This window comes from Petromyzon marinus, chromosome 69 (genome assembly GCF_048934315.1).
Source record: "Petromyzon marinus isolate PM22_M1 ecotype Great Lakes invasive population chromosome 69, UKy_Petmar_22M1.pri1.0, whole genome shotgun sequence".
NCBI lineage: Eukaryota > Metazoa > Chordata > Hyperoartia > Petromyzontiformes > Petromyzontidae > Petromyzon > Petromyzon marinus.
The window spans coordinates 8,254,817-8,279,562 of NC_133735.1; the positions used below are offsets into that span (position 1 = coordinate 8,254,817).

General features: G+C 54.5%; 1 protein-coding gene across 6 annotated transcripts in view; it reads right to left on the reverse strand.

Annotated features, from left to right (window-relative positions):
• Positions 1–24,746, reverse strand: part of LOC116957078 (protein NDRG3) — a 97,330-nt gene that overhangs the window by 24,136 nt on the left and 48,448 nt on the right. For 2 of the 6 annotated variants that reach the window (XM_076055069.1, XM_076055068.1), the window contains exons 1-5: positions 12,641–12,706; positions 6,723–6,828; positions 6,126–6,246; positions 5,181–5,304; positions 3,344–3,430 (exon numbers count right to left, since the gene is read on the reverse strand). In XM_076055069.1, the coding sequence (XP_075911184.1) occupies positions 3,344–3,430; positions 5,181–5,304; positions 6,126–6,246; positions 6,723–6,828; positions 12,641–12,691 (489 nt within the window). In that variant the 5' untranslated portion in view covers positions 12,692–12,706. Of the gene's footprint in view, positions 1–3,343; positions 3,431–5,180; positions 5,305–6,125; positions 6,247–6,681; positions 6,701–6,722; positions 6,829–12,640; positions 12,707–17,455; positions 17,671–24,746 lie in introns of those variants that run through there. The other 4 variants (XM_076055070.1, XM_076055071.1, XM_076055072.1 and 1 more) reach the window with 3 other exon arrangements.

Genomic DNA, 24,746 nt, shown 5'->3' on the forward strand with positions numbered 1-24,746 from the left:
TGGTGGTCGTAGCTGCTTATGCCCCCACCGAAAACGAACATCCGTGGAGGGATGCAGGCAAGGCCAATGAGTCAGATGCCTTTGATGACATCCTGTCACAGGTGCTGGCTAAAGTGGCTCCTCGGGATAGTCATCTTGTTGGGTGACTTCAATGCCCGAGTTGGTCATTATGCTAGCACCTGGTCTGGAGTGATTGGAAGCCATCGGCTAGATCAGCTCAATAACAACGGTAGGAGGCTGCTAGATTTTTGTGCAGCCCATGGGCTTGTAATTACCAATACGCTGTTCCGGCATCGGTGCATCCACACAACTTCATGGATGCATGCCTGGTCCAAGCAAGAACATCTGTTGGACTACCGTTGCTCACGATCATTAAGGACCTTCATGATGGTGAGCGGGCCCGGGTAAAGCTACGTGGCTGGGAGTCAGAGCCATTCCCTGCTCACCTTGGGGTGCGACAGGGATGTCCTCTGGCTCCCACATTATTTAACATCTATTTTGACCACGTAGTTTGTGAAGCCTTCAATAGCTGTACCAGAGGAATTTCCATCTGGTACAGATACAATGGGAGGCTGATCGATGCCCGGGTGCGGTCAAGGGATGGCTCCCTATTGCTCAACCATGTTATGTATGCCGATGATCTGGTAATTGCTGCTTACTCGGAGGAGTTAGAGGCGCAGCTGCTGAACCTGGAGCTTGCCACTAAGAGGTGGGGGACTTACCATCAATCCCACCAAAACTAAGCACCGGCCTGGGTATTTTGTACCATCGGACACTCCACCCCCACAACTCCAAATTGGTGGTAGGGCAGTTGTGGAGAGAGTGGAGAGTTTCCCATACCTGGCCAGTGTGCTCATGACCGGCTCCGGTTTGACAACAGAGGTCTCACTCCGAATCAGTCGAGCGGCATTATCTTTTCATTGGTTGCGTAACGCTGTGTGGAAGCTACCTGGTCTGTCGCTCCACATGAAACTTCAGGTCTTCACGGCCACAGTCATTCCCTCCTTACTCTAAGCTTGCGAAACGTGGACCCCCTTAATGGAACATCTTCGCCGGTTAGAAACATTTAGGCTGGTCTGCCTACGATCCATCCTGGGTTTAACCAGGCTGGATTGTGTGAGGAGCTCACAAATCCTTGGAAGATGTGGACAAGGTCCCATCGGTGAGCTCCTCTGGCAGGCAAGGCTGCGTTGGCTGGGTCATGTAGCCCGCATGCCCAGCCACCATATGCCTAAACAGCTTTAGTTTGGCTGGATCGAGGGGGCGAAATGGGCGCGGTACGGGCTAGAGAAGAGATGGAGTGATGTGGTACGGGAGGATGTAGAGCTGAGTGGACTTGCCGATGACTGGTACCAGCGGTGTCAAGATCAGTGTCTGTGGAGGAGGCTCGTGAAGGATACTACAGCAAGTTGGCACAGTAGGGGGCACAGGTGGTGCATCAGCCAATCCTCTCAGTCAGTCGACCCGTGGCACCTGGGTCTGCCCCGTGACCTCCTGCCAGCGGGCGTTTGATACTTCACGTGGCCTCAATGTGCACATAGCCTGGCACAAGCGTCGTGGTGACGTCACCGCCACTTAGTGGCGCATGGCGATTGTTGTTGGTGATGATATTGATAGTGATGGTGGTGCTGGTTATGATGGTATTGATAGTGATGGAGGTGCTGGTGATGATGGTATTGATAGTGATGGTGGCGGTGGTGCTGGTGATGATGGTATTGATAGTGATGGTGTTGCTGTTGATGATGGTATTGATAGTGATGGTGTTGCTGGTAATGATGGTATCCATATTGATGATGGTGGTGCTGGTGATGATGGTACTGATAGATGGTGGTGCTGGTGATGATGGTACTGATAGTGATGGTGGTGGTGATGATGGTATTGCAAGTGGTGGTGTTGATGGTGCTGGTGATAAAGGTATTGATAATGGTGGTGCTGGTGATGATGATGATATTGATAGTGCTGATAGTGCTGGTGATGGCATTGATCGTGATGGTGGTGCTGGTGAAGATCGTATTGATAGTGATGGTGGTGCTGGTAATGATATTGATAGTAGTGATGCTGCTGGTGATGATGGTATTGGTAGTGATGGTGGTGCTGGTGATGGTGGTGCTGGTGATGGTGGTGGTAGACAATGTGGGTAGGTGGGGTGGGGTGCGTAGGCCCAGCTCCAACACATTAACCCAGTACTGCTGGCTCAATGTCTCCGACACGACCATTATGAACCCCCTGAGAGACACCCAGACCCAGGGCTCTAACCCAGACTCTCAGTGTCTCCGGCACGGCCATCGTGAACCCCCTGAGACAGACACCCAGACCCAGGGCTCTAACCCAGACTCTCAGTGTCTCTGACACGGCCATCGTGAACCCCCTGAGACAGACACCCAGACCCAGGGCTCTAACCCAGGTCTCAGTGTCTCTGACACGGCCATCGTGAACCCCCTGAGACAGACACCCAGACCCAGGGCTCTAACCCAGGTCTCAGTGTCTCCGACACGGCCATCGTGAACCCCGTGAGAGAGACACCCAGACCCAGGGCTTGAACCCAGACTCTCAGTGTCTCCGGTACGGCCATCGTGAACCCCCTGAGTGAGACACCCAGACCCAGGGCTTGAACCCAGACTCTCAGTGTCTCTGACACGGCCATCGTGAACCCTCTGAAAGAGACACCCAGACCCAGGGCTCGAACCCAGGATCTCAGCGTCTCAGGCACGGCCATCGTGAACCCCCTGAGAGAGACACCGAGACCCAGGACTTGAACCCAGGTCTCAGTGTCTCCGACACGGCCATCGTGAACCCCGAGAGAGACACCCAGACCCAGGGCTTGAACCCAGACTCTCAGTGTCTCTGACGCGGCCATCGTGAACCCCCTGAGAGAGAGAGACACCCAGACCCAGTGCTCGAACCCAGGATCTCAGTGTCTCCGGTACGGCCATCGTGAACCCCCTGAGAGAGAGACACCCAGACCCAGGGCTCTAACCTAGGGATCCCAGCGTCTCCGGCACGGCCATCGTGAACCCCCTGAGAGAGACACCCAGACCCAGGGCTTGAACCCAGGCTCTCAGTGTCTCTGACACGGCCATCGTGAACCCCCTGAGAGAGACACCCAGACCCAGGGCTCTAACCCAGGTCTCAGTGTCTCCGACATGGCCATCATCAACCCCGTGAGAGAGACACCCAGACCCAGAACTTGAACCCAGGATTTCAGTGTCTCCGACACGGCCATCGTGAACCCCCTGAGAGACAGACAGACCCAGGGCTCTAACCCAGGATCTCAGTGTCTCCGACACGGCCATCGTGACCCCCCCTTGGAAGACAGAGAGAGAGAGAGACACCACGAAGCTACCTTGGCTGTGGCCCAGTCGATCCAGCCCTTGGCGCAGGGGTCAATGTTGATGAGAACCAGGCCCTCCAGCAGCTCCGGGTGCTGGAGCTGCAACCACGACAGAGATGAAGCCAAAAGGTCGATGGGTCTCTGTGTGACAAGTCATGGGTCTCTGTGTGAGGAGTCTATGTGTCTCTATGTGAGGAGTCTATGGGTCTCTTGTGTAAGTCTATGGGTCTCTGTGTAAGTCTATGGGTCTCTGTGTGAGGAGTCTGTGTCTCTATGTGAGGAGTCTATGGGACTGTGTGAGGAGTCTATGGGTCTCTGTGTGAGGAGTCTATGAGTCTCTTGTGTAAGTCTATGGGTCTCCAAGTCTATGGGTCTCTGTGTGAGGGGTCTATGGGTCTCTGCTGTGTGAGTGTATGGGTCTTTGCTGTGCGAGTCTATGGGTCTCTGCTGTGCGAGTCTATGGGTCTCTGCTGTGCGAGTCTATGGGTCTCTGTGTGAGGGGTCTATGGGTCTCTGCTGTGTGAGTCTATGGGTCTTTGCTGTGCGAGTCTATGGGTCTCTGCTGTGCGAGTCTATGGGTCTCTGCTGTGCGAGTCTATGGGTCTCTCTGCTGTGCGAGTCTATGGGTCTCTCTGCTGTGCGAGTCTATGGGTCTCTCTGCTGTGCGAGTCTATGGGCTCTGCTGTGCGAGTCTATGGGTCTCTGCTGTGCGAGTCTATGGGTCTCTGCTGTGTGAGTCTGTGGGTCTCTGCTGTGCGAGTCTGTGGGTCTCTGCTGTGTGAGTCTATGGGTCTCTGCTGTGTGAGCCTATGGGTCTCTGCTGTGTGAGTCTATGGGTCTCTGCTGTGTTAGTCTATGGGTCTCTGCTGTGCGAGTCTATGGGTCTCTGCTGTGTGAGTCTATGGGTCTCTGCTGTGTGAGTCTATGGGTCTCTGCTGTGTGAGTCTATGGGTCTCTGCTGTGTGAGTCTATGGGTGTCTGATGTGTGAGTCTATGGGTCTCTGCTGTGTGAGTCTATGGGTCTCTGCTGTGTGAGTCTATGAGTCTCTGCTATGTGAGTCTATGGGTCTCTGCTGTGTGAGTCTGTGGGTCTCTGTGTGAGTCTATGGGTCTCTGCTGTGTGAGTCTATGGGTCTCTGCTGTGTGAGTCTATGGGTCTCTGCTGTGTGAGTCTATGGGTCTCTGCTGTGTGAGTCTATGGGTCTCTGCTGTGGGAGTCTATGGGTCTCTGCTGTGTGAGTCTATGGGTGTCTGCTGTGTGAGTCTATGGGTGTCTGATGTGTGAGTCTATGGGTCTCTGCTGTGTGAGTCTGTGGGTCTCTGCTGTGTGAGTCTGTGGGTCTCTGCTGTGTGAGTCTATGGGTCTCTGCTGTGTGAGTCTATGGGTCTCTGCTGTGCGAGTCTATGGGTCTCTGCTGTGCGAGTCTATGGGTCTCTGCTGTGCGAGTCTATGGGTCTCTGCTGTGTGAGTCTATGGGTCTCTGCTGTGTGATGAATCTATGGGTCTCTGCTGTGTGTGAGTCTATGGGTCTCTGCTGTGTGAGTGTATGGGTCTCTGCTGTGTGAGTCTATGGGTCTCTGCCGTGTGAGTCTATGGGTCTCTGCCGTGTGAGTCTATGGGTCTCTGCTGTGTGGTGAGTCTATGGGTCTCTGCTGTGTGAATTAATGATTCTCTGCTGTGTGAGTCAATGACTATCATGAATCCCTCAAGAGCGTGAGAGACAGGCGCGGGGCTGAATCCCAGGATCTCAGCAGTGCCATCTCAGTCTCTGACATAGCCATTGTGAACCTCCCCACAGAGAGAGGACTCGTGGCGAGCCTCCCCCAGGCACCGTTGTTTGTGGCTCACCGCGAAGCGAGCCAGGATGTTGGCACCGGCGCCAACGCCGATGCCGATGATGCTGCGCAGACTGAAGTGCGTGGCAATCGAGGGTAGCATCTCGGCCAGCTGGTCCATGCTTGGATACTGGTACCTTGGGGAGGGGGAGCCAAAGGTCAACGCCAGTTAGTGCTGCCCCCTTTTTAGCAAGCGCTGCCCCATTTTTAGCAAGTGCCGCCCCCATTTCATCAAGCGCCGCCCCCTTTCTATCAAGTGCCGCCCCCTTTCTATCAAGTGCCGCCCCCATTTCATCAAGCGCCGCCCCCTTTCCATCAAGCGCCGCCCCCTTTCGATCAAGTTCTGCCCTAATTTTAACAAGTGCCGCCCCCTTTTTATCAAGTGCCGCCCCCTTTTTATCAAGTGCCGCCCCCTTTTTATCAAGTGCCACCCCCTTTTTAACAAGTGCCCTCCCTTTTTAACAAGTGCCCTCCCTTTTTAACAAGTGCCCTCCCTTTTTAACAAGTGCCACCCCCTTTTTATGAAGCACCGCCCCCTTTTTATAAAGCGCCGCCCCCTTTTTATCAAGTGCCGCCCCCTTTTTATCAAGTGCCGCCCCCTTTTTATCAAGTGCCGCCCCATTTTTATCAAGTGCCGCCCCCTTTTTAACAAGCGCCGCCCCCTTTTTACGAAGCGCCGCCCCCTTTTTATCAAGCGCCGCCCTCTTTTTATCAAGTGCCGCCCCCCCTCCCACTACGGCTTACACCTGACACGTGACGACAACCACTGGACATCCGTTCAAAACAAGAGCTTCATAGCCGATCGGATTCCTGCAGTATCATTAAATATTTTGATCTACGAGTGCGGCTGGGCACTGCTGCCCTTTTTGAGGCGTGCCACCCACTGCCCACCACCCATTTTGGCATCAGGCTGCCCACCCACGCCACCGCCCTCCCCCTCCCACTGCGGCCCGCCTACCCGTTGGGGAACTGGGCAGCTCCTTCCTGCTGCCCTGGCGCGTCGATGTGGTAGATGGCGAAGTGCTTGGAGATCTCTTGCATGTCCTCATAGTTGAAGAGCGTGTTGAAGCACGACTTGTCTGCTCAGAGAGGACGAGAAGAGAGGAAAAGAGGTCGTCCGCGCAAGCGGGAATCGAACCTGGGGCTCGTACGTCCGGGTTCGTGAAGTGCGGCGTGCTCACCGCTGCGCCGCCGCTCCCCGCACACACGCAACAGAGACAAAGGACCCCCCCCCCCCCGTGTAGCCTTAACAGACTGTTGGGGCAAGTGCTGTTAGCCTATGAAGGCCGGCACTGTGGCACATGACGGGGGGGGGGGGGGGGTGGCCAGCACCACGCACGCCCGGCCGCCTTTGTCTCCCCCAAGAGGCGGTGTTTACCACACGCCTCACTGGGTACTCGTTCGAGACGGTCGACCTAGGGGAGGGGCCCAGGACCGGTTGAGATAATCGTCATCGGAGAGTGCTCACTCACGGTTCGGGCGCCCCGTCACGGTAACGGGGAGTGGTCACTCACGGTTCAGGCTCCTGTCACGGTAACGGGGAGTGGTCACTCACGGTTCAGGCCCATGTCGTGGTAGGTGAGGATGACTGGTTTGTTCGCCTTGGGCGAACCGCGCACCGTCACGTGCAGAACGCCATACGCAGTCTCCACATCGTGCTCCTGCAACTCAACGCGCACACACACACACACAACGTACACACCACACATTCACGTGACGCATATATACACACACACAATGTACACACCACACATTCACGTGACGCATATACACACACACACAACGTACACACCACACATTCACGTGACGCATATACACACACACAACGTACACACACACATTCACGTGACGCATATACACACACACACAACGTACACACCACACATTCACGTGACGCATATACACACACACAACGTACACACACACATTCACGTGACGCATATACACACACACAACGTACACACACACATTCACGTGACGCATATACACACACACAACGTACACACACACATTCACGTGACGCACACACACACAATGTACACACACACATTCACGTGACGCATATATACACACACACAATGTACACACCACACATTCACGTGACGCATATACACACACACAATGTACACACACACATTCACGTGACGCATATACACACACACAACGTACACACACACACACACATTCACGTGACGCATATATACACACACACAACGTACACACACACATTCACGTGACGCATATACAAACACACACAATGTACACACACACATTCACGTGACGCATATACACACACACACAATGTACACACACACATTCACGTGACGCATATACACACACAATGTACACACACACATTCACGTGACGCATATACGCATATACACACACACACAATGTACACACACACATTCACGTGACGCACACACACACACAACGTACACACCACACATTCACGTGACGCACATACACACACAATGTACACACCACACATTCACGTGACGCATATACACACACACACACAATGTACACACACACATTCACATGACGCATATACACACACACAATGTACACACACACATTCACGTGACGCATATACACACACACAATGTACACACACACATTCACGTGACGCATATACACACACACAATGTACACACACACATTCACGTGACGCATATACACACACACAATGTACACACACACATTCACGTGACGCATATACACACACAATGTACACACACACACACATTCACGTGACGCATATACACACACAATGTACACACACACACATTCACGTGACGCATATACACACACACACAATGTACACAAAACACAGACAATGTACACAACACACATTCACGTGATGCATATACACGCCGCATGTAGACAACGGACATTACACACGTAACCCGTATATACACACACACAGGTACACAACACACATACAGGGACTCCTCTACTTACGAACACTCGACTTACGAACTTTCAGAGATACGCAAGTTCAACCGCCGCGCAATAGATGGCGGTGGTGGCATCTACATCTGCAGAAAATTAAGAACCAGTGTCATCTCGATCTGCAGAACGTGAAAAACCCATGCCATCTACATCTGCAGAAGAGGAAGAACCAGTGGCATCTTCATCTGCACAAGGTGAAGAACCAGTGGCATCTACATCTGCAGTGAGGGAAAAAAGTATTTGATCCCCTGCTGATTTTGTACGTTTGCCCACTGACAAAGAAATGATCAGTCTATAATTTTAACGGTAGGTTTATTTGAACAGTGAGAGACAGAATAACAACAACAAAAATCCAGAAAAACGCACGTCAAAAATGTTATAAATTGATTTGCATTTTAATGAGGGAAATAGGTATTTGACCGCTCTGCAAAACATGACTTAGTACTTGCTGGCAAAACCCTTGTTGGCAATCACAGAGGTCAGACGTTTCTTGTAGTTGGCCACCAGGTTTGCACACATCTCAGGAAGGATTTTGTCCCACTCCTCTTTGCAGATCTTCTCAAAGTCATTAAGGTTTCGAGGCTGACGTTTGGCAATTCGAACCTTCAGCTCCCTCCACAGATTTTCTATGGGATTAAGGTCTGGAGACTGGCTAGGCCACTACCAGGACCTTAATGTGCTTCTTCTTGAGCCACTCCTTTGTTGCCTTGGCCGTGTGTTTTGGGTCATTGTCATGCTGGAATACCCATCCACGACCCATTTTCAATGCCCTGGCTGAGGGAAGGAGGTTCTCACCCAAGATTTGACGGTACATGGTCCTGTCCATCGTCCCTTTGATGCGGTGAAGTTTTCCTGTCCCCTTAGCAGAAAAACACCCCAAAGCATGTTTCCACCTCCATGTTTGACGGTGGAGATGGTGTTCTTGGGGTCATAGGCAGCATTTCTCCTCCTCAAAACACGGTGAGTTGAGTTGATACCAAAGAGCTCCATTTTGATCTCATCTGACCACAACACTTTCACCCAGTTGTCCTCTGAATCATTCAGATGTTCATTGGCAAACTTCAGACGGGCATGTATATGTCCTTTCTTGAGCAGGGGGACCTTGCGGGCGCTGCAGGATTTCAGTCCTTCACGGCATAGTGTGTTACCAATCGTTTTCTTGGTGACTATGGTCCCAGCTGCCTTGAGATCATTGACAAGATCCTCCCGTGTAGTTCTGGGCCGATTCCTCACCGTTCTCATGATCATTGCAACTCCACGAGGTGAGATCTTGCATGGAGCCCCAGGCCGAGGGACATTGACAGTTCTTTTGTGTTTCTTTCATTTGCGAATAATCGCACCAACTGTTGTCACCTTCTCACCAAGCTGCTTGGCAATGGTCTTGTAGCCCATTCCAGCCTTGTGTAGGTCTACAATCTTGTCCCTGACATCCTCGGAGAGCTCTTTGGTCTTGGCCATGGTGGAGAGTTTGGAATCTGATTGATTGATTGCTTCTGTGGACAGGTGTTTTTTATACAAGTAACAAGCTGAGAATAAGCGCACTCCCTTTAAGAGTGTGCTCCTAAACTCAGCTCATTACCTGTATAAAAGACACCTGAGAGCCAGAAATCTCTGATTGAGAGGGGGTCAAATCCTTATTTCCCTCATTAAAATGCAAATAAATTTATAACATTTTTGACATGCGTTTTCTGGATTTTTTGTTGTTGTTATTCTGTCTCTCACTGTTCAAATAAACCTACCATTACAATTATAGACTGATCATTTCTTTGTCAGTGGGCAAACGTACAAAATCAGCAGGGGATCAAATACATTTTTCCCTCACTGTATGTGTGCGAGTATATGCGTATGCAGGTGTGCATCTGAGTGTGTGAGTGAGCGCGTAGGTGAATGAACAGACGGTGATTGAGTGAGTGACCATGTGAGTGGGTGGGTGAGCGTGGGAGCGTGTTTGCGAGTACGTGTAAGCGATGCATGTAGGTGAGTGAGCGAGTGGGTGAGCAAGTGGGTGGGGTGGGCGAGGTGTGGCGATGCGGGCGTTGGGTGAACGCGTGACCTTGAATTTCCTTGACAGCATGCGGCAATCAGAGACGCAGCTCGCGACACAGGGCTAGACGCACGGCTCGAGACGCACGGCTCGAGACGCATGGCCAGACGCACGGCTAGACATTCGGCCAGATGCACACAGCTAGACGCACGACCAGAGACACGGCAATGAAGGTCGGTGCGCCACACGAGGGGGCGAGTGGCCAGCACCATGCCCAGCCGCCTTTGTCTCCCGAGAAGGGATAATTGCACATTGTACCGTGTACTCATTGAGGCCGCGTCGACCTCGGGGAGGGCGCCAAGGACACGACTACACTCATTCAAAGACAAAGATCCCCCCGTGCAGCCTGTAACAGACTGTTGGGGCAAGTGCTGTTAGCGAGCACCTGTGAAGGCCGGCACGGCACACGAGGGGGGTGGGTGGCAAGCACCACGCCCGGCCGCCTTTGCCTCCCTAGTGGCGATGTTTACTACCACACCGCACCGGGTGCTCATTTGCGGCCGAGTCGACCTCGGGGAGGCCCGGGACCGGTTCAGACGATCGTCACCGGTGTTGGCCGTGAGCGGGAGTCGAACCCGTGTCGCCGGGTTCGGAGCGCTAGCCGCTACGCCACAAGCTCCCCACGAACTCGCGCACACTCGCCCACCTCCGCAGAACAGTAGGAAGGGAGGACACAAACTCCCGACACGCAGGGAGTGGCGCCGAGTACTGGAATCGAAGCCAGACCATTGCAAGGCCGCCGACGTCATTCGCAGCCCCGCCACCGCCGCATCGATGGGTAAAAGCGTGTGGTACGGTGAAGTGGCTCTCGCCTCTTCCAAGGGGTGTGTTAAAGAGGTCATCAAGATACCCACCTGGAGGGGCACTCAGGGTGCTCCCTCGTGTGGAGGCCGAGCCGCCTACTTTCCAGTGTGCCCTCGTTTGTCGTCCTTTAACCCGCACCCCCGCTTAGTTGGCTACGTACGGTGCAAAGTAAGTTCAACGTACGTACGCATCGTCTCGCACAGGGACCCATAGACTCCTCACAGAGACCCGCAGACTCGAAGTGACCCAGACTCACCACACAGAGACCCATAGACTCCTCACACAGAGACCCATAGACTCACCACACAGAGACCCATAGACTCACCACACAGAGACCCATAGACTCACCACACAGAGACCCATAGACTCCTCACACAGAGACCCATAGACTCACCACACAGAGACCCATAGACTCACCACACAGAGACTCATAGACTCACCACACAGAGACCCATAGACTCACCACACAGAGACCCACAGACTCACCACACAGAGGCCCACAGACTCACCACACAGAGACCCGCAGACTCACCACACAGAGACCCGCAGACTCACCACACAGAGACCCATAGACTCACCACACAGAGACCCACAGGCTCACACAGCAGAGACCCATAGACTCACCACACAGAGACCCACAGGCTCACACAGCAGAGACCCATAGACTCACAGTGACCCAGACTCACCACACGGCGACCAATAGACTCCTCACACAGAGACCCATAGACCCAGACTCACACAGACACCCATACACTACTCACACACAGACCCATAGACTCAGTGACCCATTGATTCACACAGAGAGCCATAGTTTGTTGTTCTTTCCCCGCACCTCCGATTCGCACGGTTGGCTACGTACGGTGCGACAGACGTTCAAAATACGTGCACTGCCACCACCCCGACCACCACCACCCCACACCAACACTACCCCCACCACGCCCGCCCGCCCTCCCTCTAAACGCCCCATGACATTCAATAAATTCACATTCACCACTGCATCTCCTCCTCCTCCTGCTGTTGCTGCAGCATCAGCAGCGGCAGGAGCCGAGGTCACGTCACTAAACCGAGATCTAAGCGCCATCATTTTACCGACGCCTCTCTGAAAACCGCCCTCGTTGCAGAGATGCGTAGACGCACACTCAACTCTCTCGTGAAACGCCTCGTCAATTATTCAGCCTGCGCCGAAACGGCATTATGGCGATGATGGCGATGATGGTGGCAAGGATGATGATGATGGCGATGATGATGATGATTGCCATGATGGCGATGATGGCGACGATGATGGGCAATGATGAGTGACTTTGATGATCATGATGATGATGGCAATGATCATGGCGAGAATAACGACGACGACGACGAAAATGACGATGATAATGATCACGGTAATAAGGATGGCGATGTTGATGATGGCTATATGTTGATGGCGATGATGTTGATGGCGATAGTGTTGATGGCGATGATGATGGCCTTCATGATGATGGCGATGGTTAGGATACAGAGACACATAGATGTAAAGACAAAGACGAACACAGACTAATACCGAAACAGACTTGCATAGAGGGACAGCTTTACACAGAGACACACACACACACAATTGCAGACACACTGAGAAACAGATTCACAGAGACACACAGACCCCTCTCCGTGTCCCATGAAGGAGGGGCTATTACCTGAAACGTTAGTCCATGATACAAATTTTCTATCGTTCTTTTTTCAATCATTATACATACGTCCGTGTTGTCTCCGTCATCAGGGAAGGAGGTAGGGGAGGGAGGGAGGTGAGGAGAAGAGGGAGGGAGGAGAGAGAGGGATGGAGGTACGAGAGGGAGGGAGGAGAGAGAGGGATGGAGGAGACAGAGGGATGGAGGTGAGGGAGGGATGGAGGTGAGGGAGGGAGGAGAGGCAGGGAGGGAGGAGAGGGATGGAGGCGAGGGAGGGAGGCGAGAGAGGGATGGAGGTGAGAGAGGGAGGGAGGAGAGAGAGGGATGGAGGTGAGAGAGGGAAGAGAGGCAGGGAGGGAGGAGAGGGAGGTGAGGAGAAGAGGAAGGTGAGGAGAGGCAGGGAGGGAGGAGAGAGAGGGATGGAGGTGAGGGAGGGAGGCGAGAGAGGGATGGAGGTGAGGGAGGGAGGAGAGAGAGAGGGATGGAGGTGAGGGATGGAGGTGAGGGAGGGAGGAGAGAGAGGGATGGAGGTGAGGGAGGGAGGCGAGAGAGGGATGGAGGTGAGGGAGGGAGGAGAGAGAGAGGGATGGAGGTGAGGGATGGAGGTGAGGGAGGGAGGAGAGAGAGGGATGGAGGCGAGGGATGGAGGTGAGGGAGGGAGGAGAGAGAGGGATGGAGGTGAGGGAGGGAGGAGAGAGAGGGATGGAGGTGAGGGAGGGAGGGAGGAGAGGGATGGAGGCGGGGGAGGGAAGAGAGGCAGGGAGGGAGGTGAGGGAGGTGAGCAGAAGAGGGAGGTGAGGAGAGGCAGGGAGGGAGGAGAGAGAGGGATGGAGGTGAGGGAGGGAGGCGAGAGAGGGATGGAGGGGAGGGAGAGAGGGAGGGAGGAGAGGCAGGGAGGGAGGAGAGAGAGGGATGGAGGTGAGGAGAGGCAGGGAGGGAGGAGAGAGAGGGATGGAGGGGAGGGAGAGAGGGAGGGAGGAGAGGCAGGGAGGGAGGAGAGGGAGAGAGGGAGGAGAGGGAGGAGAGGCAGGGAGGGAGGGAGGGGTTTGACATTGCGCCCGCTCTACGAAGGTTACATAACCAAGGATCGATCGGCCACAGACGGATTCCAACTCCACGCCCCCTTCGCATCCACTCCTGGATTTGCGCCTCCAGCTCCCATCCCCTATCCGTACCCTGCGTCACAGCCTTGATCCTCGACACGAGATTTTTGTTCGTCTGTTTAAATGACATATAATACAAATTGGCGCACAGAGTGGCCCAAAATGTGAGGACGCACAAGGTCGGTGTGTTCACTTTCACAAATCACCAAAAAAATTTCAAGCAACAAAAAAATAGTCCTGAATATATATTTTTTTTTTCCAAAAGAGAAGTCACGCATCAATGCGAATAACGCAAAGTCCGTTTGCAGGTAAAATAAATGAAACAGCCCCACGTGATGTGTTGCAGTGATAATTCCTGCGTGTCCTGACTTCTGGGCCACTCTGCATAAAAGACGAGACAAAAATTCCCTCCCCCACCGTGCGTCTATGTTGTGTGTGTCTCTGTGTGTCTGTTGTCTCTCTCTGCTTGCGTGTCTGTCTGTGTGTCTCCGTGTCTGTGTTGTGTCTCTCTCTGTGTGCGTCTCTCTCTGTGTGTCGCTCTGTGTGTCTCTGTGAATGTCTCTCTGTGTCTCTCTCTGTGTGTCTGTAGTGTCTCTCTGTTTGTGTGTCTGTCCGTGTGTCTCCGTGTCTGTGTTGTCTCTCTCTGTGTGTCTGTGTGTCTCTCTCTGTCTGTCTGTGTGTCTCTCTCTGTGTGTCTCTCTGTGTCTGTCTCTCTGCGTCTCTCCCTGTGTCTGTAGTGTCTCTCTGTTTGTGTCTGTAGTGTGTCTCTCTGTGTGTCTGTCTGTGTCTCCGTGTCTGTGTTGTCTCTCTCTGTGTCTCTGTGTCTCTCTCTGTGTGTCTGCGTGTGTCTCTCTCTGTGTGTGTCTGTGTCTCTCTCTCTGTGTCTCTGCGTGTCTCTCTCTGTGTCTCTGCGTGTCTCTCTCTGTGTCTCTGCGTGTCTCTCTCTGTGTCTGTAGTGTGATCTCTCTGTGTCTGTGTCTGTCCGTGTGTCTCCGTGTCTGTGTTTTGTCTCTCTCTCTCAAATTGAGCTCTACCTGACGACGGCTGCCCGTGTTGCAATCGAAACGTCGTACTCCGTTACTTCATTTATTTTCTTCCCACGTGACTTAACCGAAAGAACCAAAGAGTTATTCCTGCAGTCACGAAAGCTTCAAATCAAGTCTTAACAGGCCGTTGGGGGCAAGTGCTGTTAGTAGCGAGTAGCAGCGCCTATGAAAGGTCACCACTGTGGGCGCACGAGGCGGTGGTGGGTGGCCAGCACCACGGACGCCCGGCCGCCTTTGTCTCCCCCCAGTGGCGATGTTCACTACTACTACTACTACACACCGCACCCAGGTCGACTCATTCGAGGATGAGTCGACCTAGGGGAGGCCCACGACCGGCTCAGATAATCACTACCACTGGCGGTGACGGTGGTCGTGAGCGGTGGAGCGCTAACCGCTGCACCACCGCTCCCCATAGCAGGCACTTAACATGCATCGAGTTAAGACCAACACCGTGTGTGCGCCTCAGGGTAACAAGCATGCGAGGCGACGTTTCAGGCAATGGCCCTTCTTCAGGTTACACTAAGAGGACTGCGGGTCTCCGTTTAAGTCTATACATCTCGGTATGCGTGCGCGTCTCTGTGTGAATCTGCGCGTCTCTATGAACATGTGCGTGTCTGTGCGTGTCTGTGCGAGTCTGCGTGTCTCTGTGCGAGTCTGCGTGTCTCTATGCGAGTCCGCGCGTCTCTGTGCGAGTCCGCGCGTCTCTGTGCGAGTCCGCGCGTCTCTGTGCGAGTCCGCGTGTCTCTGTGCGAATCTGTGTGTCTCTGTGGAATTTGCGAGTCTTTGTAGAATCTGCGTGTCTCTGTGCGAGCCTGCGTGTCTCTGTGCGAGTCCGCGTGTCTCTGTGCGAGTCCGCTTGTCTCTGTGCGAGTCCGCGCGTCTCTATGAACATGTGCGTCTCTGTGCGAGTCTGCGTGTCTCTGTGCGAGCCTGCGTGTCTCTGTGCGAGCCTGCGTGTCTCTGTGCGAGCCTGCGTGCTCTGTGCGAGTCTGCGTGTCTCTGTGCGAGCCTGCGTGTCTCGGGGTAAGTCTTGCGTGTCTCTGTGGGAGTCCGCGTGTCTCTGTGCGAGCCTGCGTGTCTCTTTGCGAGTCTGCGTGTCTCTGTGCGAATCTGTGTGTCTCTGTGGAATTTGCGAGTCTTTGTAGAATCTGCGTGTCTCTGTGCGAGCCCGCGTGTCTCTGTGCGAGCCTGCGTGTCTCGGGGTAAGTCCTGCGTGTCTCTGTGGGAGTCTGCGTGTCTCTGTGCGAGCCCGCGTGTCTCTGTGCGAGCCCGCGTGTCTCTGTGTCCGTCAATATAGCCGTCGGCGAGCCTTCGACACTTTGCGTGATGGCCTCAAAGTGCACCTGGGCCTGGTGCAGGCGGCGCGGTGACGTCGCCGTCACTTGGTGGCGAATGGCCGGGGCATTGTTATCCATCTCTGCCTCTCTCTCTCTCTCTCTGTAAACCTACGCGCTGCGACACAAGTCGCCAAGTCTCTTCGTAAGAGCCGTCGGCGCGTCGTCGCTATTTCAGTCCGTCTGTCCGTCGCCGGCGAAAGTCTTGTGCCCGCCCGTCTGTGCCCATCCGTGTGGCCCCTCCACCCACGTCTACGCTTCTACAGATCGAAACCGCGCGTCCGGCGATTCCGCCGTTGCCGCCGCCGCCGCTGCATTGACGGCGGTGGCCGCAATCATCGCCGACAACAACTGAACCACTGTCCCGTGTCAATACCAACAACAACACGGATTTGCTCACCATGTGCGTGTGTGTGCGCGAGTGGATGGGTGGCTGAGTGAGTGGGTGGGTGGCTGAGTGGGTGGATGGGTGAGTAGATGGGTGGGTGGATGAGTGGGTGGTGGCTGAGTGGGTGGATGGGTGAGTAGATGGGTGGGTGGATGAGTGGGTGGGTGGGAAAGTGGGTGGGTGGGTGGCTGAGTGGATGGGTGAGTGGATGGGTGGCTGAGTGGGTGAATGGGTGAGTAGATGGGTGGGTGGATGAGTGGATGGGTGGGTGAATGGGTAAGTGGGTGAGTGGATGGGTGAGTGGATGGGTGGCTGAGTGGGTGGATGGGTGAGTAGATGGGTGGGTAGATGAGTGGGTGGTGGCTTAGTGGGTGGATGGGTGAGTAGATTGGTGGGTGGATGAGTGGATGGGTGGGTGAGTGGATGGGTGGGTGGGTGAGTCGGTGGGTGGGTGGGTAAGTGGTAGCATAGTGCTTAGCGCTCTGCGCAACCAACCCGGCACCGCGACCCGGGTTCGATTGCCGCTCACCAGCACCGGTGACGATTTTCTGAACTTTTCCTGGGCCTTCCCGCCCCCTCCTCCCCAGGTCGACTCGGCCTCAAATGAGTACCTGCTACGGTGTGTGTATCAGCACTGGGGAGACAAAGGCGGCCGGGCGTGGTGCTGGCCACCCACCCCATCGTGTGCCACAGTACCGGCCTTCACCATACATTTTTTTTTACATCCTACCCCACCACCCACCCACCACTGCGTCTCCCTCCCTCTCTCCCCATCCTTGTCTCTCTCTTTCTGTGTGTGTGTGTACGTTACAGCAACAACTAACACAACAACGCCGACGGCATTCATCCGCAGGCCTTCAACGGACGTAACAAAAATAATAATTTAAAAAAAATCCCGCTCGCGACGGCTCGCGAGCGACTCCCAAGGATCCCGACGGAGGATGGATACTCACGCCGAGCCAACGTTCAGGCATGATGGACGACGACGACCTCCCGAGACGGGGAAGACGATGGGCTGCGATTCGGTCAGGCGTGCGGGCTGTGCGTGTTCGGCTGTGCGTGTTCGGCTGTGCGTGTTCGGCTGTGCGTGTTCGGCTGTGCGTGTGTCCGTCAGCACGAAGACACCGGCGTCGTCTGCTGCTGCTGCTGCTGCTGAGATTCACTGCAGTACTGCCCACCCCTTTTAGCTGCTGCCGTGACGCAGCGTCTCGGCGCCGATTGGACGAGCGGCCAAGGCAAGGAGGCGGGGACGGCTTCGACTCGCTCCACCTCCTCCACCTCCTCCTCCTCTATCACGTAACCTCCACCAACATCACGTAACCTCCACCACCCTCCTTCATCACGTAGCCTCCACCACCATCACACACACACACACTCCCATCCTCCATCACGTAACCTCCACCACCATCACACGCACACTCCCATCCTCCATCACGTAACCTCCACCATCATCACGTAACCTCCACCACCCTCCTCATCACGTAACCTCCACCACCATCACGTAACCTCCACCACCCTCCTCATCACGTAACCTCCACCACCATCACGTAACCTCCACCACCCTCCTCATCACGTAGCCTCCACCACCATCACACACACTCCCATCCTCCATCATGTAACCTCCACCACCATCACACACACTCCCATCCTCATCACGTAACCTCCACCACCATCACACACACACTCCCATCCTCCATCATGTAACCTCCACCATCACACACCCTCCCATCCTCCATCACGTAACCTCCACCACCATCACACACCCTCCCATCCTCCATCACGTAACCTCCACCACCATCACACACCCTCCCATCCTCCATCACGTAACCTCCACCACCATCACACACACTCCCATCCTCCATCACGTACCCTCCAACACATCACACGCACTCCCATCCTCCATCACGTAACCTCCACCACCCTCCTCATCACGTAACCTCAACCACCCGCCACCTCATCACGTAACCTCAACCACCCGCCACCTCATCACGTAGCCTCAACCACCCTCCTCATCACGTACCCTCAACCACCCTCCTCATCACGTAGCCTCAACCACCCTCCTCATCACGTAGCCTCAACCACCCTCCTCATCACGTACCCTCAACCACCCTCCTCATCACGTAGCCTCAACCACCCTCCTCACGTAGCCTCAACCACCCTCCTCATCACGTACCCTCAACCACCCTCCTCATCACGTAGCCTCAACCACCCTCCTCATCACGTAGCCTCAACCACCCTCAACCACCTTCATCACGTAGCCTCAACCACCCTCCTCATCACGTAGCCTCAACCAGCCTCCTCCTCATCACGTAGCCTCAACCACCCTCCTCATCACGTACCCTCAACCACCCACCTCCTCATCACGTAGCCTCAACCACCCTCCTCATCACGTACCCTCAACCACCCTCCTCATCACGTAGCCTCAACCACCCTCATCACGAACCCTCAACCACCCTCATCCTCCTCATCACGTAGCCTCAACCACCCTCCTCATCACGTACCCTCAACCACCCTCCTCATCACGTAGCCTCAACCACCCTCCTCATCACGTACCCTCAACCACCCTCCTCATCACGTACCCTCAACCACCCTCCTCATCACGTAGCCTCAACCACCCTCCTCATCACGTACCCTCAACCACCCTCCTCCTCATCACGTAGCCTCAACCACCCTCCTCATCACGTAGCCTCAACCACCCTCCTCATCACGTAGCCTCAACCACCCTCCTCATCCTCATCACGTAGCCTCAACCACCCTCCTCATCACGTACCCTCAACCACCTTCCTCCTCCTCATCACGTAGCCTCAACCACCCTCATCCTCCTCATCACGTAGCCTCAACCACCCTCATCACGAACCCTCAACCAACCTCATCCTCCTCATCACGTACCCTCAACCACCCTCCTCCTCATCACGTAGCCTCAACCACCCTCCTCATCACGTAGCCTCAACCACCCTCCTCATCACGTAGCCTCAACCACCCTCCTCCTCATCACGTAGCCTCAACCACCCTCATCATCCTCATCACGTAGCCTCAACCACCCCCCTCATCACGTACCCTCAACCACCCTCATCACATACCCTCAACCACCCTCCTCCTCATCACGTAGCCTCAACCACCCTCCTCCTCATCACGTAGCCTCAACCACCCTCCTCATCACGTACCCTCAACCACCCTCCTCCTCATCACGTACCCTCAACCACCCTCCTCATCACGTAGCCTCAACCACCCTCCTCCTCCTCATCACGTAGCCTCAACCACCCTCCTCATCACGTGGCCTCAACCACCCTCCTCATCACGTAGCCTCAACCACCCTCCTCATCACGTAGCCTCAACCACCCTCCTCATCCTCATCACGTAGCCTCAACCACCCTCCTCCTCATCACGTAGCCTCAACCACCCTCCTCCTCATCACGTAGCCTCAACCACCCTCCTCATCACGTACCCTCAACCACCCTCCTCCTCATCACGTAGCCTCAACCACCCTCCTCATCACGTAGCCTCAACCACCCTCCTCATCACGTAGCCTCAACCACCCTCCTCATCCTCATCACGTAGCCTCAACCACCCTCCTCCTCATCACGTAGCCTCAACCACCCTCCTCCTCATCACGTAGCCTCAACCACCCTCCTCCTCATCACGTAGCCTCAACCACCCTCATCCTCATCACGTAGCCTCAACCACCCTCCTCATCCTCCTCATCACGTAGCCTCAACCACCCTCCTCATCACGTAGCCTCAACCACCCTCCTCATCACGTAGCCTCAACCACCCTCCTCATCACGTACCCTCAACCACCCTCCTCCTCATCACGTAGCCTCAACCACCCTCCTCATCACGTAGCCTCAACCACCCTCCTCATCACGTAGCCTCAACCACCCTCCTCATCCTCATCACGTAGCCTCAACCACCCTCCTCATCACGTACCCTCAACCACCCTCCTCATCCTCATCACGTAGCCTCAACCACCCTCCTCATCACGTACCCTCAACCACCCTCCTCATCCTCATCACGTAGCCTCAACCACCCTCCTCATCACGTACCCTCAACCACCCTCCTCATCCTCATCACGTAGCCTCAACCACCCTCCTCATCACGTACCCTCAACCACCTTCCTCCTCCTCATCACGTAGCCTCAACCACCCTCATCCTCCTCATCACGTAGCCTCAACCACCCTCATCACGAACCCTCAACCAACCTCATCCTCCTCATCACGTACCCTCAACCACCCTCCTCCTCATCACGTAGCCTCAACCACCCTCCTCATCATCCTCATCACGTAGCCTCAACCACCCCCCTCATCACGTACCCTCAACCACCCTCATCACGTAGCCTCAACCACCCTCCTCATCACGTAGCCTCAACCACCCTCCTCATCACGTAGCCTCAACCACCCTCCTCATCCTCATCACGTAGCCTCAACCACCCTCCTCCTCATCACGTAGCCTCAACCACCCTCCTCCTCATCACGTAGCCTCAACCACCCTCCTCATCACGTAGCCTCAACCACCCTCCTCATCACGTAGCCTCAACCACCCTCCTCATCACGTAGCCTCAACCACCCTCCTCCTCATCACGTACCCTCAACCACCCTCATCCTCATCACGTAGCCTCAACCACCCTCCTCATCCTCCTCATCACGTAGCCTCAACCACCCTCCTCATCACGTAGCCTCAACCACCCTCAACCACCCTCCTCATCACGTAGCCTCAACCACCCTCCTCATCACGTACCCTCAACCACTCTCCTCCTCATCACGTAGCCTCAACCACCTTCCACCCGCATCCCCGCCACCTTCACAACAACAACAACAACAACGACGACGACGAAGTGGTCGGTGACGTCACCGCGGCGCCTGTGCCAGGCTAGGTGCACCACTTTGAGGCCACCACGAGAATGCGTCGAAGGCCTCGCCGCGAGACAGGAGGTCACGGCACAGAACCCTGCCGGCGCCGTGACCGAGAGGTAAAGTCACGTGGGTAGAAATAAAATAATAAAGGGGTCACGACGTTTCCATCGCAACGGCAACGGCAACCGTCATCAGGCGACACAATACGGCAGGCGGACTGCCGAGGCAGGAAGAAATGTAGCGAGAGGGCCTCCTGCACTCAAATGTTACGCAGTGAAAACCTTGTGGGTCGCGAGTGGCTTGGGTGAGTGTGTGTGTGGGTTAACGTGAGTGTGTGAGTCAATGTAAGTGTGTGGGTCGTGTGTGTGTGTGTGGGTCAACGTGAGTGTGTGGGTCATGTGTGTGTGTGTGTGTGCGTGGGTCGGTGTTTATGCGTGGGTTCGTGCGAGTGTGTGCTTGGGTCAGTGTGTGTGTGTGGGTCGTGTGTGTGTGTGGGTGTTTATGCGTGGGTTCGTGCGAGTGTGTGCTTGGGTCAGTGTGTGTGTGTGTGTGGGTCGTGTGTGTGTGTGTGGGTTGGTGTTTATGCGTGGGTTCGTGCGAGTGTGTGCTTGGGTTAGTGTGTGTGTGTGTGTGTGGGTCAACGTGAGTGTGTGGGTCGTGTGTGTGTGCGTGGGTTCGTGCGAGTGTGTGCTTGGGTCAGTGTGTGTGTGGGTCGTGTGTGTGCGTGGGACGGTGTTTATGCGTGGGTTCGTGTGTGCTTGGGTCAGTGTGTGGGTCGTGTGTGTGTGGGTCAGTGTGTGGTGCTGACCACCCACCCCCTTGTGCGACTTCGTAGGTGCTCGCTAACGGCGCTTGCACCAACAGTCTTGTGAAGTCCGTCTTTCGTGATTTGAAGCTTTCGTGACTGCAGGAATTCACACACTTTGGTTCTTTCGGTAAAGCCACGTGGGTAGAAATAATACGACGTTTCGATCGCAACGCAACGGCAATCGTCATCAGGTGAAACAATAGGGCAGGCGGACCGCTGAGGTGAGAGGGCCTCCTGCAGACAAAGGTTTCGCAGTGAAACCTTGTGGGTCACGATTGACTTGGCCTGCGAGCGTTTCGAAAGGCGAGCAAAAAGCTTTCGTGACTGCAGCAATTCATATGCTTAGTTTTTTCGGTAAAGTCACCACGTTGAAGGGAAGCAACAAAATAATAAAATATATATAAAACAATTAAAAAAATTCTCGCGACGTTTCGACCATAACTCAAACGGTTGTCTTCAGGTGTGTTGGTTTGCATAAATTTATTTTTAAATGGCGCATTTATTTATTTATCAAAAACGTTAGCGCCACGCGCAACGATTTGGCAGTTTATTTAGGACTAGTCCATCTATATTCTGAAAAGAGGAGGGGGGAGATGATTTTTTTTATAAATAAATAAATGCGCCGTTTAAAAATAAATTTATGCAAACCAACACACCTGAAGACGACCGTTTGAGTTATGGTCGAAACGTCGTGAGAATTTTTTTTATTGTTTCATATATATTTTATTATTTTGTTGCTTCCCTTCAACGTGGTGACTTCACCGAAAAAACTAAGCATATAAACATTGACTCGGTAAACGGGCGAGGGCTCTTGCAATACCACCAGCAGCAGCAGTGTACGCGCACACGCTTTGTACTGCCGAGCGTCACGTGATCGCACAACTGATGCGCGTTGCGCTTCGACGTGCGAGTAGGCTTTGGATGACAAAACACGTTTCCGGAAACGGATTGTGCTCGCAATCCAAGGGTTCTTACCGTACACGCTTGAGGTGCGTGCAACCCAAGGGTAGGTTGGCGGGGCCGGAGATGGGATTCGCAAGCAAATGCAAGATCGCAGAGCTAGGCAAGCATCGGCCGATCCGGGGGGGCGGCGGGGGGGGGAGAGGGGGGCTGCCGTAAAAGGCGAGGAGGGTGGCGGTGACACTCAAGAGGGGGAACGAGAGGGAGAGAGAGAGAGAACCCATAGAGCATGAATTCCTGCAGTCAGGAAAGCTTCGAATCAAGATTGAACCGCCTCTACGGGGAGGATTCACACACACACACACAACACGGACATCACTTCAACCGGGAAGACGGACGCAGGCTTTAGCAAACCTTCGGAAGGACGTTGATCATAGCAGGTAAAAAAAAAAAGTGTTAACTGTTGCGTTGGCCAAGTTTTTGCCAAGTGTGATCTTTCTTCTTTGTTTTTCTCTCTCTCTCTCTCGCCCTCTCGTCCCCTCTCCGAGTGTCACCGCCACCCTCTTCGCCCGTTACGGCAGCCCCCCTCTCTCCCCCCTCGGATCGGCCGATGCGTGCCTAGCTCTGCGATCTTACATTTGCTTGCAAATCGCAACTCTGGCGAAGCCCACTTACCCTTGGGTTTGCACGCACCTCAAAACGCGTGTACCTTAAGAACCCTTGGATTGCGAGCACAATCCGTTTCCGGAAACGTGTTTTGTCATCCAAAGCCTACTCGCACGTCGAAGCGCAACGCGCATCAGTTGTGCGATCACGTGACGCTCGGCAGTACAAAGCGTGTGCGCGTACACTGCTGCTGCTCGTATTGCAAGAGCCCTCGCCCGTTTATCGAGTCAATGTTTAGTTAAACACTTTTGCTCGTCTTTCGAAACGCTCGCAGGGCCAAGCCACTCGCGACCCACAAGGTTTCACTGCGAAACCTTTGTCTGCAGGAGGCCCTCTCGCCTCAGCGGTCCGCCTGCCGTATTGTTTCACCTGATGACGATTGCCGTTGCGTTGCGATCGAAACGTCGTTGTTTTTATTTCTACCCACGTGGCTTTACCGAAAGAACCAAAGAGTGTGAATTCCTGCAGTCACGAAAGCTTCAAATCACGAAAGACGGACTTCACAAGACTGTTGGTGCAAGTGCCGTTAGCGAGCACCTACAAAGTCGCGCAAGGGGGTGGGTGGTCAGCACCACACACGACCCACACACACACGACCCACACACTGACCCAAGCACACACGAACCCACGCATAAACACCGACCCCCACACACACACACACACGACCCACACACACACACACTGACCCAAGCACACACTCGCACGAACCCACGCATAAACACCGACCCACACACACACACACACGACCCACACACACTGACCCAAGCACACACGAACCCACGCATAAACACCGTCCCACACACACACACACTGACCCAAGCACACACTCGCACGAACCCACGCATAAACACCGACCCACGCACATACACGACCCACACACTCACGCTGACCCACACACACACACACTAACCCAAGCACACACACACGAACCCACGCATAAACACCGACCCACACACACACACGACCCACACACTCACGCTGACCCACGCGCACACGCTTACCCACTCACACCCACACACGC